This window comes from Budorcas taxicolor, chromosome 2, assembly GCF_023091745.1.
Source record: "Budorcas taxicolor isolate Tak-1 chromosome 2, Takin1.1, whole genome shotgun sequence".
NCBI classification, from domain to species: Eukaryota; Metazoa; Chordata; class Mammalia; order Artiodactyla; family Bovidae; genus Budorcas; species Budorcas taxicolor.
This window is the reverse complement of record NC_068911.1, coordinates 105,753,677-105,767,621: the sequence shown is the minus strand read 5'-3', so window position 1 is coordinate 105,767,621 and position 13,945 is coordinate 105,753,677. Positions and strand designations below refer to the sequence as shown.

At 37.4% G+C, this 13,945-nt stretch overlaps 1 protein-coding gene across 1 annotated transcript in view; it reads right to left on the bottom strand.

The window, feature by feature from the left end:
• DARS1 (aspartyl-tRNA synthetase 1) overlaps positions 1-13,945 on the bottom strand; it is a 64,963-nt gene that overhangs the window by 20,309 nt on the left and 30,709 nt on the right. The window contains exons 5-7 of the mRNA XM_052659750.1: positions 4,467-4,569; positions 1,879-1,959; positions 824-883 (exon numbers count right to left, since the gene is read on the bottom strand). Of these exons, the coding sequence (XP_052515710.1) occupies positions 824-883; positions 1,879-1,959; positions 4,467-4,569 (244 nt within the window). The remainder of the gene's footprint in view (positions 1-823; positions 884-1,878; positions 1,960-4,466; positions 4,570-13,945) is intronic.

The following is a 13,945-nucleotide window of genomic DNA, read 5'->3' as shown; positions in this document are numbered from 1 at the left end:
TACAGTAGGATGTCTAACTATTGTGGCCAAAATTATGAAAAACCTGAGGTTTCTAGGCAGTATTAACAGAACTTTTGATTACTGCTAACCTTTTCTATATACTGCTAATGAAAATGGAAAAGGTAAAAAGCAGGCAAAAAGCAAAAAATCAGGGAAAAAAATGAGTGTACAATAAGGGCAGACAAGTTAGAAAGAACTCTTAAGGTGACAAAGCATTTAAGCTTTAGGTAGATTATTTAAGCAAGAGGAAGAAGATGTGGTCAAAATATTAAGAAAGAGAGATGACATTGGTTTTACTACGATGATGAAACCACTGAACTCTTTCACTTGCAACCAAACCAGAAAGGGAAACAGAAGACCTATGTATGGGATTACTATATTCACCACCAGAGCCAACTGCTTCTTTATTATGAACTCTGTGCTCAGATCAAATTCAAAGCATTGAGGTATTAACTGCTAACCTCTACCTGATCATTCTAAAATGTGCACAGAACTTCTTTCACAATTATGTAGTGAAAATTATGTTTTTTCTTGCTGACTATCTTGTCTGAAACAGGTACTACCTGGAAGTAAGCCCATTTATTAGCTTCATACTCCTTTGTCATTTTAAAATGAAGCAAGTCAGTATCCTGTGAACTATTACTTGACTGTCCTTGTTGCCCGCAATTCTTTTTAGGGGAAGGGTCAGGTAAATTACTTCTTGTATTATCATATTACATATAGGCAAATGCCAATCACTTCTATAAACCTGAGTCAGGTATGGTATTCTTGCCCACCTTGATTTCAGCACAATCATGTCACTAAATAAACAAAAGAGACATACCCTAAGATCAATGACTCTGTTGTCTAATCTCGTATCCTGGTTAACAGTAGCTCTTCCTTCCTAAAAAAAAAGATAAAAAAACCAGATTTTATTAACTTTTTTTAAGGACACAAACAACATTTGTAAAAGTCATGTTAATTTTTAAATGAGAATAGGTATATTCATGTGTGTTCACATTATACCCCCTAATCAAAGATCCTAGAAACAAGTGGGGCCAGAGAGAAGTTATTAAGAGAAAGAGAGCTTGAAAGAAGAGAAATGAGAATGAATTAAGCTAAATGCTTTTTATCCACCTCCCACACCCAAACCTTTGACTCATTACTGGGATATCAGAATAATTAACACTGTCACAATCACTGATCCCTGGAGTTTACCTGCTAGTTGAAAATGGAAGGAACAAATAAAAGCTGACAAAGAACAGTGGTTCTCAAAGTATGTTTTGGGGACCAGTGAGACACTTTCAGAGAGTCTGTGAAGACAAACCTATTTTTCACAATAATATCTTCAAACACCCGTTTTTTCCTGACTATATTTAGAAGTTTTCCAAAGGCTTAATGATGTGTGCAGACACAACAGAATGAATGCTGAGGCAGATATGAAAATCTAATCATTGTGTATTGAGCCAGATATTACCAAGAATATAGACACGTAACACAATGTTACTCTTGACATTAAAAAAAACATTTCATATGTTATTGTTCTTTTTATTATTTATTTAGGAATATAGACATATAATCTAATTATATTATTATTTTTAATAAGGTCACAAATATTAAAAATTTTGTTTTAATTTCTAATATTGTATCTAATACTGTAAATGGTGGTAGACATACCTATAAAAATAAAAGCTTGTGGGGTCAGTTATTTTTAAAAATGTAAAGGAATCCTGAGAGCAAAAACTTTGAGAACTTTTAATGTAAGAGTAGTTTTTAATGAAAATGAAGCTCAAATCAATTCATAGGTACCCTTCTTATAAAAGCAGGACATCAAGTTTTCAATGCTTTGTAAACTAAATATACAGAGGAAGCACATTATTTCAAAAGTATAGTTTTCACCTCTTCTCCTTCCACTTCAGGCCGAACAGCATCGTCCAGCTGCAGGGGCAGACGGGGTTCAGCTGAACTGATCACATAAATCTGAAAGTGAGAGATTACCAAAAATATCAAGAAGCACACAAAACCTGTTATCTTTTGCTTAAAAGAATCTACAGTTGACTTAACATGAGAAACATTGTTTGCATACATAACTGAAACTACTTGCTAAAATCAAACAAGATGGCACATATTTCTACACCTATAAGATGGGGTTAATAGTTATTTCTTGTCTACATCCCTGTGTTGCTGGAATAGTCAAATGAGATAACATATGTATGAAGACTTTGTAAACTCTAAGGTGCCCATCAGTATCATAAACAAGTAATAACTGGAGTTGAGGGGTCTGGCTTCAGGCCTCTTTCTGTCACAGGAAACTTGTCACAGGCAAATCACCTTAACTAGAGCTTCAATATTCTTCTGTAAAATGAGGTTGGTGTTAAGAATCAAGTGGAATAAAAAATAAGAAAACACTTTGATCATATGAAGGCGCCATTAACAAATAAGTTATCGTAACTGTTAACAGTATCTGGCCATTTCCACTACCAGGACCAAAGTCAGCTCAACTTTGCTACACTGCTCCTTCCTTTCCTCATTCATTTTCTAAATATCCCTTCACTGCCTTCTTTCATCAGGTGTATCAAGTATATCTCACTTCCTGCTGCTCTCCTGGTTGGGAGCTGCTGGAGAAGGTGTTTCTTTATGGTGTTAAAATCCCTCAATATTTATTCAAACTAAAAATGCACATTTTAGTGCTAAAAAGCAGTTAGGTCATAAAGGAGACTGGGTTTTTCGGCCACTTAAATGCATGTTACCCTATTAGTTTTCCCCAAATATTCCTGGAAAATCTGCTAAAGCACAAGAGGAAAACAGACTTTACTTAGTTAATTACAGAAAGGAAATTATATTCTTCCAGTTGGTAAAATCACACTTAGCATTCAACTCAGACACTTCAAGAAAAAGTATCAGAAGGATACTCCAGTCCTACTCATAGTAAAATAGAACTATTTGTTGCTATCCCCTATACCCAAGTTTTTGTGCTTCCCTTTGATTAGTTAATAGAAACTTCATCTCCAATGCAAAGCTGGAGATATGGACAGCTACCTCTTTTATTTTTCTAACTAGTAGAAAAATCTCCTTCATTACGTTGTGACCACTTTCATCCCCAGAATTTCACATAGTGCTTGGTACTACTCAGTAACTGCGGGCTGGATAAATAAATGATAAGTCATTATGCTTATTATAAAATTCTATTTAGTATACAGTGTTTTATGCTTTGTGAGATACTTTATAATTATTTTTCTTAAGGCAAAATGTGTCTGCAAGCACTTTAGGCTTTATATATAACATTTATTAAGGTTGAATTGGATCCTAGGTAATTAAAATATTTTAGAAATACATTTACTTGCTCTAGTCACTAATATCTTATTTATTCAAGTATTGAAAAAGATGTTACTTGGAAGATAGGGTTTTTTTTCCCCCCCGGTCAGCATACCTTTAGATCAGTTTGCCTATATTAGGTTATAGACTTCCTGGCGCAGTTAGTTTGAAATAAGACGTACAAAAAGAGAACAAAGTAATTTGGCAAATTAGGTCAGTAAAAAATACAAGAATTTCGAAGTCTTAAAGAGTTTCATGACAATAAATTTCAATTAAATACAACCTCTACTCCCAAATTAGCATGTATGGATGAATCTGTCTTCCTGCATCCATCTGTTTTTGTCCATCTACCTGACATGTACACACACACACACACACACACGCACACACGCATACACATGGGTTAGAGTGGGAAAGGACTATTCCATAAGAGAAATTCAATGAAGAATATTGTGGATACAAACTAGGTCTGGATCTGAGACTGTAGGTTCAAGATTGCAGGGTTATTTCAAAAATACTAAATATATGTGAATTCACTTATAACATTTTTAGTTTCTATGTCTAAGAAAATAAATGTGGGATAAATCCTATGTGAAAAAGTTATTGCTGGAATCTAAGCCCACTACAGTATTATCTCTTTTGTCTTCTCTATACTGTGAAATACCAGAAATACAATGATTATAAGGCAATACAATGATTAATAAGAGTTAGTATAATGAATCAATCTTCATTCAAAGAAGCTGACAGCAAAATAGGTTCATGATAGTGAATAAAGCTTTTCAGATGTATTTTATACTTTCCTGTACATGGCTATGGTAGATGTACCATGTCAACAAGCCTGGGCTAGCTTGCAGGATGAGGAGAGTCACAGGGAGAGATGTCCCAGGAACATCAGTGAGCCCAGCTGATATACCACATGGCACAGATCACGCATCCCAGATGCTGACCCTAATTCCCTTACTGCACAGAATCATGAACAAATAATAAATGTTTGTTGTTTTAAGTCGCTAAGTATTGAGTGGTTTGCTATATAACAAAAACTAGTTGAGTCAATAATCAATTTATAAATCTCAATATTTTATATCAACTCTAATTAAAGAGTTGATGTCAACAGTCGTAAGAACTATTCAAATCTATTTCTGGACACAATCTTATATTTTGAAAAAAATTACCTTTTGAACATGTAACTCTACATCTTGTTGTGTACAGCTTCCAATTTTCTGATTCACTTTTCTCACAACGCCTTCCACATCGACGATGCTCTCTTTGTTGATGCTGTCAAAAGGAAAACATTCCCAACTTTAATCATCTTGTCAGAGGTGTCAGAACTTGTTTGGTGTTTCACCAGTAGAGCTGAATATATTAAATTCTTCTTTAACATAGTAAGCCACTTGAGATAAAGCCAGTCGCTTTAACCTACTTATAAGCTACCACGTAGCACACCTTCTGAAATCACTTGAAGAGATGATTTTCCAGACCTCGTAATTTAGTTACCATTTATAAAATACTCTAGACATAACAGATAACAGGACCAGCACTTAACTATGAAAAAGTCTTTCAGTTATTTATTAAAGAATATCTCCCTACCCACAGTTAAAATTTACCAAGATCAGCATTTCCCATAAAGAGAAACACTGCCTTCAATAAATGCAGTTACTGGTATGTAATAAAGTACATTAATGTAGAAATACACTGAATAATAGAAGAAGGTCAACTGAAAAGATTTCAAGGCAATAAGAGGACATTAGAGTGCTACAATGAAATCTTCATTGCCTAAAGTTTCTGAGTACACACTGTCACTGGATTTGTGGCAGATACCCTATTGGATTGTGTACTTTGAATGCCTACCTGAAGCTAGCTAAATATAAACTATGAGTAAAAAAAACCTGTATCTCCTGAGCAATTTAATTCTGTAACAAACTTGAATTTTGAATACCAGACACTCAAAGTTGGAGATAACTGATTATTTTTTAGTCTCTGGTATATAACCAAGGGAAAAAAGTGGAATCTAAAATGGTGGTTCCCATACAAAATGTATCAGCTCTCCCCCTGTGTATGTTCTTGTACTGACAGCACATGTCACTGTACATTTGTGGAAAAGGATAAAATTTAACTGTCAGATCTTGGCGAGTGACCTCAGTACGATGGCAGTTCAACTGGCCAAATGCAAATTCCCATGTAAATCTATTAGCTAAAACTCTCAGGTGGTAACTGAAGCTACAGAAGTGAGTTGAAGAGAGAAGGAAAGAAGAAAAATGCCAAAGTGACAACTGACAGATAGTAGATTTCCTGGGGCAGTCGGCATAATAGAAAGGGCAAAAATGGATTAGGAAAATCTGTCCTGGACTCCCTGTTTATCTGCTATCATAAGCTCTAGTTAACTTTTGTATTATGGTCTCATGGCTCAAGTCCCCTATACAAAATGCTGCAAGACGGATGACCAGAATCTAAACAAAGCAAAACAACAATAAAAAGATTTAACCTTCATAAGAAAAAGTCTATTCATTTGGATAAGGAACTGGGTCCTTATTAGTTATGGAGCTATCTGACAAGATTCTAGAAATCTAACCACTTATATTACAAACCATTTCAACAAACATTTGGGTAGGAAAAGGATCATATAATAGATCAAGTGTCGTGAAGTGAGACAGAAAAATTTCCAGTTCACTTTGCTGCACTACCTAGAATTCTATAATGTCTGTTATCAACTACCTTAAAAATATCAACATATATATATATACACCTTTTACACTCTCTCATAAATCTGCACTAAACCCATCACCTAGTATCTATAGTAAACATCTTGTATACTGAAGAAACTAAAAAAACTTATTATGGTAAAAGAAGTAGTTGGTGAACTAAGATAAGACTCCTCTGAAAAAAGAAGGGATAGAGAGGCTTCAGTTTATTATTAAAAGGGCTCATAATACTGGCAATCTAGGATCACTGAAATCTTTCTATAATGTGACTGCCACCTACCGTTGCTTTATTTGTTCACAATGGGTTAACTTGATACCTGAGTATATAATTCAGAGCTTGTGAGAACTGTAAGAATTGTTGCTTATCTTCCATGTTACTACGAGGTAGGTTCTCTCTTCCTTATTCATCAGTGAACTGTGTCATGGAGTAACCTGACCTGCCCCAACTAGTACCCCACCCTGAGAGAGTGTGCTATGTCCCTGGCTCATTTGGTTCTCTTATCTCACCTCCTTCAACTTCCTAGCAGGAGGCACTCCATTATCAGGACGTTTTCTTCAAGCCAAGTTAAACACATCTACTCTTAAGGATTGAGCACTAAGTGAGTGTCCTTCCAAACAGAAGCTGGGATGTGGTCAAATACACTCTGCCTAAGGCTAGCTAAAGGTCTGATCCAAAAAACCAGTTTTCTCTTCTCTCTCTCTCTGAAAAGTAACCAGATGATTCCTTTTATCCAGGACCTGAAATTAGGACTACCTTTACTTCATTGAATCAATAGTGTTATGTGCTAAAATATTTGATCACCTAGACTAGAAAACTACCACCATTTAAACATCATTTCTAGTAATAAACTGACAAAAGAACTCTGAAAACCCAACCTATTTCTAAACTAGGGCCAAAGCTAAACTTCTGCTATCACAAATTGGTCTACTGAATAAATGAGAAAGAAGGTAGGATTAACTACATATAGAAGATTCTCATAATAAACTTTTTTTTGCCCTTCCTTTATTTCTAGTAGTTATGTGCTAGAAGAGCAGACTTAGATAATAATAACATAATTCCATTCTAATCTCTATGGCCTTATCTATATCTAGCTGTCCCTATTTACTCATGCACATGAATAAATTCAGAAGAATAAACATTAAAACAAAACTAAAAGAAGAGTCAAACTTGTCAAAAAGGGTTAGACTAGAACTTGCTAGTTAAAACTAGTAAAAGCTTATATGAGGGCTTAGAATGGGAAAGACTAGGTATCTCTTCAAGAAAATTAGAGATTCCAAGGGAACATTTCATTCAAAGATGGGCTCAATAAAGGACAGAAATGGTAGGGACCTAACAGAAGCAGAAGATATTAAGAGGGGTGGCAAGAATACACAGAACAACTATACAAAAAAGATCATCATGACCCAGATAATCACGAAGGTGGGATCACTCACCTAGAGCCAGATATCCTGGAATGTGAAGTCAAGTGGGCCTTAGAAAGCATCACTATGAACAAAGCTAGTGGAGGTGATGGAATTCCAGATGAGCTATTTCAAATCCTGAAAGATGATGCTGTGAAAGTGCTGCACTCAATATGCCAGCAAATTTGGAAAACTCAGCAGTGGCCACAGGACTGGAAAAGGTCAGTTTTCATTCCAATCCCAAAGAAAGGCAATGCCAAAGAATGCGCAAACTCACGCACACTGCACTCATCTCACACGTTAGCAAAGTAATGCTCAAAATTCTCCAAGCCAGACTTCAACAATACGTGAACCATGAACTTCCAGATGTTCAAGCTGGATTTAGAAAAGGCACAGGAACCAGAGATCAAATTGCCAACGTCCACTGGATCATCAAAAAAGCAAGAGAGTTCCAGAAAAACATCTATTCCTGCTTTATTGACTATGCCAAAGCCTTTGACTGTGTGGATCACAATAAACTGGAAAATTCTGAAAGACATGGGAATACCAGACCACCTGACCTGCCTCTCGAGAAATCTGTATGCAGGTCAGGAAGCAACAGTTAGAGCTGGACGTGGAACAACAGACTGGTTCCAAATAGGAAAAAGAGTACGTCAAGGCTGTATATTGTCACCCTGTTTATTTAACTTATATGCAGAGTACATAGTGATAAATGCTGGGCTGGATAAAGAACAAGCTGGAATCAAGAATGCTGGGAGAAATACCAATAACCTCAGATATGCAGATGACACTACCCTTATGGCAGAAAGCAAAGAAGAACTAAAGAGCTTCTTGATGAAAATGAAAGAAGAGAGTGAAAAAGTTGGCTTAAAGCTCAACATTCAGAAAATTAAGATCACTGCATCTGGTCCTATCACTTCATGGCAAATAGATGTGGAAACGGTGGAAATAGTGGCAGACTTTATTTTTGGGGGCTCTAAAATCACTGCAGATGGTGACTGTAGCCATGAAATAAAAAGACGCTTACTCCTTGGTAGAAAAGTTATGACCAACCTAGATAGCATATTAAAAAACAGAGACATTACTTTGTCAACAAAGGTTTGTCTAGTCAAGGCTATGGTTTTTCCAGTAGTCATGTATGGATGTGAGAGTTGGATGATAAAGAAAGCTGAGTGCTGAAGAATTGATGCTTTTGAACTGTGGTGTTGGAGAAGACTCTGCAGAGTCCCTTGGACTGCAAGGAGATCCAACCAGTCCATCCTAAAGGAAATTAGTCCTGGGTGTTCACTGGAAGAACTGATGTTGAAGCTGAAACTCCCAGTACTTTGGCCACCTGATGCGAAGAGCTGACTCATATGAAAATACCCTGATGCTGGGAAAGACTGAGGGCAGGAGAAGGGAACAACAGAGGAGATGGTTGGATGGCATCACCAACTCAATGGACATGAGTTTGAGTAAACTCTGGGAGTTGGTGATGGACAGGGAGGCCTGGCATGCTGCTGTCCATGCGGTCGCAGAGTTGGACACGACTGAGTGACTGAACTGAGCTGAGCTGAACTGACGCGTATTGTATGTATAGAGTCAATACAAGAGAGACTGGAATACTTGAATAAGTTAATTGCAATATTCCACTTTGTAGAAAAAGTCTATTTAACATGATTTCATCTGACACTGTGTATTAAGATGGCTTAATACTATCTTGTATATAAACTACATCTTGACTGCTGCCATAAAGAGATCCTATTAAAGTTTGCTTTACATTTTGAAACTAATATGTCACTGTGTTTTGTACTCTGAAAGAGCGTTATGTCTAACAGGCAACTAAAAGCCTTGGTTTTTATAAAGGATATGGCAGGCATGCAAGTAGAGGAACTACTTTATTATAGGAGAAATAGATGAAGTAAATTAAATATATCTTTTCAAGAGCTAAGTCAGCCATTTTTTATTATTACCATCACCTCCCCAAACCCACTATCACATCATTGTTTTTTTATACTTCATTTTCCAACTACCCTTCTGCCCCGGAATATAGGGAATCACTCTACAAATAAAATTAATAGAGCCTTGATATTAGAAATACTTAATAGGCAGAACAGACTTTATGTCATACATTAGGAACTATCAGCCATTCAATTTAATTAATTTACTTCTAACTCCTTTTATCCAGGATCTGAACTTCTAATTTAAACTGTCTTTAGAAAAAAAATTGTAAAAATCACCATTCTTCATATAAAGTGTTTTATAAAAATATTTTAGGTGGACTATGGGTGGTTGAGATAGTAAAGAATCCGCCTGCAATGCAGGAGACCTGGGTTCCATCTCTGGGTTGGGTAGTTTCCCTGGAGAAGGGAATGGCAATTCACTCCAGTATTCTTGCCTAAAGAATTCCATGGAGAGAGCCTGGTCGGCTACAGTCCATGGGGTTGCAAAGAGTTGGACACGACTGAGTGACTAAAACAAGTGCATCAAGTTTTGTGAGTTTTTCAAGTTTTTTTTAAACAAATGATATAATGTATGGGTAACTCAAACAATTATAGAACACAGCTTGTGGAAAAAAAAAAAACCGTACTCAGTTATCTGAAGGAATAAAATCCCATCTTTCCAACATGACTGTCATACAGTTTGTTATTTAGGGCCTCCCCATCAGCCATAGCAATACCCTCATTACCCACAGTTCTATCATTTGTGATTGTAAGTTGTCATGTCTACATTATATGACACTGGGGCTTCACTCTGTTGGTAAAGAATCTGTCTGCAATGCAGGAGACCTGGGTTTGATTCCTGGGTGGGATGATCCCCTGGAGAAGGGAATAGTGGCTACCCACTCCAGCATTCTTGCCTGGGAAATCCCATGGACAGAGGAGCCTGGTGGGTTACAGTCCATGGGGTAGCAAGAGTCGGACTTGACTCAGGAACTAAAACCACATTACACAAGAAGCAACAAACTAAAAAAACGTCTGTTGGAACGATTAGAAGTAGGCACAACTGTTGTGTTAACAACTGACTACTGAAGAAAATATATTAAAAAACAAACAAAGACATGAAAGCACCAAACACCATCTTATAACCTTGCATAGTAACTGAAGTTCAGAATAATGGCCCTGTGTCATTAAGAAAAAGTTAAACACGAAGAATGTATAAAACAGGCTTCAACGATTCTGTTACGGTTGTCAAAATAGTTTTAGTACTTGAAGGAAGAAGCTAGCTGCATAGTCTAATATAATGCACTACTGAGTTATGCCTTATTCTTTAATGTTGCGTACCATCACATACACTTTGCAAACCTATAGTGGGTATTATACACTGTAAAGAGATTTTTAAAAAAGCAGATACACAAAATTTGACTATGAAGCATTAGGATTGTGTACAGTAGAATTTATCCATGCAAGTGAATAGTGGCCTCTTCAAATTGACTGCTCAGGGGAGGGAGGGAGGGGTTATAAACACATTTCAAAATCAGAATGGCCTAAAACAATCAAAACAACTTATCTGGAATTATTTTTTGGTTCTGTCACACCAATCAGTTTTTTGGGGGGCAAGTTTCACTTATCCCTCTTGTTTCAGAAATGCTAAAGATCATAATAGAACTCTGGGGGGTAGAGAAGAGACTTAAAAAACAAAACAACTGAATGGCATTAGAGGTGCAAGGATGTAACGTGTTTCAAAAAGGAGAGAATATTTAAATACATAAGCTATAGGGTTAACAGCTGCACATTCAGTTCAGTTCAGTTCAGTTCAGTCGCTCAGTCATTTCCGACTCTTTCCGACCCCATGAATCGTAGCACGCCAGGCCTCTCTGTCCATCACCAACTCCCAGAGTTCACTCAGACTCACATGAGTCCATGATGCCATCCAGCCATCTCATCCTCTGTCGTCCCCTCTCCCTCCTGCCCCCAATCCCTCCCAGCATCAGAGTCTTTTCCAATGAGTCAACTCTTTGCATGAGGTGGCCAAAGTACTGGAGTTTCAGCTTTAGCATCATTCCTTCCAAAGAACACCCAGGGCTGATCTCCTTTAGAATGGACTGGTTGGATCTCCTTGCAGTCCAAGGGACTCTCAAGAGTCTTTTCCAACACCATAGTTCAGAAGCATCAATTCTTCGGCACTCAGCTTTCTTCACAGTCCAATTCTCCCATCCATACATGACCACTGGAAAAACCATAGCCTTGACTAGACGGACCTTTGTTGGCAAAGTAATGTCTCTGCTTTTCAATATGCTATCTTTAGGCAAATATATATTTAGGGTGAGATACATAATTAGCAACAGTGATCCATAATTAGTAGTAGCAAATCCATACTTCACATAGTTTCCTGATAATTTCTATCTAGCTAGGGGAGTATGAAAATCTTGTCAGATATGATTGGATTATCATTAGAAAAAAAAAAATGCTTCATCATGGGGCTGATACAAAGATTTCCCATTATCAGTAGAAGTGTCAGCATTAACACTTGTGCTGAAGAACTGATGCTTTTGAACTGTGGTATTGGAGAAGATTCTTGAGAGTCCCTTGGACTTCAAGGAGATCAAACCAGTCAATTCTAAAGGAAATCAGCCCTGAATATTCATTGGAAGGACTGATGCTGAAGCTGAAACTCCAACACTTTGGCCAACTGATGTGAAGAAATGACTCATTGGAAAAGACCCTGATGCTGGGAAAGACTAAAGGCATTAAGAGTGGGGACAACAGAGGATGAGACGGTTGGATGGCATCACCAACTCAATGAAATGAGTTTGAGTAAGCTCCGGGAGTTGGTGACAGACAGGGAAGCCTCGCATGCTGCAGTCCATGGGGTCGCAAAGAGTCGGACACGACTGAGCAACTGAACTGAACAGAGTCTCTTGTAAGAAATCATTTTAAGCCACTTGTCTACTGCGTGATGGTCAGTTTATTATCTTAATAAATATAATCTCCCAAACCATTTAACCAGACACAGTAAACTGTAATATGCTGAAAGTGAACCAGAGAGTTGGGGTACAACTGTTTGCTCCTCTGTGTTCCTGGAATCCTGCAGTCTTCCTTTAGAGACCTCACATGCTAGAGGTGGCATGTGTGTGACCTCACGAGGTGCGATCCAAGTGATAGGTCCAGTGTTTATAAATTAACTATTAGAAAAACTATTATAGTTTTTCCTATAACTCTTAGATAAAAAAGAAAGGAAGGAAAGGATTATTTTCTTTCCTTTAACAGGTAATTTTGAGCAAATCACACTTTGGGGGTCACTGGGATAGGATACAAGAATCACAACTGAGAAAAGGCTGTTGGAACAGGTAGGTGATTTGCAGGTGAAAATGTATTTAATAGCATGTAACTGAGTCAGACGGAGAAGGCAATGGCAACCCACTCCAGTACTCTTGCCTGGCAAATCCCATGGGCGGAGGAGCCTGGTGGGCTGTAGTCCATGGGGTCGCTAGGAGTTGGACACACTGAGCGACCACACTTTCATGCATTGGAGAAGGAAATGGCACCCCACTCCAGTGTTCTTGCCTGGAGAATCCCAGGGATGGGGGAGCCTGGTGGGCTGCCATCTATGGGGTCGCAAAGGGTCAGACACAACTGAAGAGACTTAGCAGCAGCAGCAGCAGCAACTGAGTCAGAGAGATCCTGATCTTGCATATAAATAGTGGAGAAATAGATCTGGTAAAGAAGTACTTCACCCATTTTTTGTTGCTGGGTCCCACTGTGAGGTGCTGGTTCTGGCAAATCCTTTTGGAGAACAAAAAAAGAATCACCCCCAATTCACAACGCCTCTCACCAGCAAGGGATGGGGAAATGGCAGGGTTTGCTCTTACAGTTTTAAGTTATTTTTTAAACATTATTTCTATATATAAAAGAATATACTTACTGTTAAAAACTGCAATGTTCAATAATGTGTAAATTTAAAAATTCAGGTTCCCTATCATATACTGAACTACCTCTTCCTCTAATCACTGCTTTCTATACTTCTGTACATTTTTTCTCATTTACAAAAAATATATAATGCATCTACAGTAGTTTTGTTCCTTTTCTCCGTATTTTTTAAGTTTGAGGAAGCAGTTTTATTTCTACAGCTTCAATGCAATTGATCTTAATACATATAAATACCTAACATAATATTATTTCCATGGAAAGTATTATTTCCATTAGTTCCATTATTAGCAACTTCCGTTTATGTTCTAGTTCCCATGTGAAGTGCTTTACACATATATCATCTTGCTTAAACCTCACAAAGGCCTACAAGGTAGGTATACTACCATTTTATAGTTGAAAAAACTGAGACTGAAAGGTCAAGTAATTAGCCCAAGATCATGCAGCTAGTAAGATCATGTACAGATTACTGCACTAAACAGTTCTGTTACAGACTCACATACCAGCCTCCAAATTTAAATACTCCAGAATGCATTGTCAGCTCACTTTGAAATAATTCATTCTCATTCTTAGAAGCTCATGAGCTGCCAGATTCCATTATAGCTTGTGTAAAAGAAAGTGGAAATAACATGCCCTTCACAAATAGTTTTCAAAATGCCCAAGAGTCATGCTGCCTTTTCTGGTAATGCTGATGTATCCTGAGGT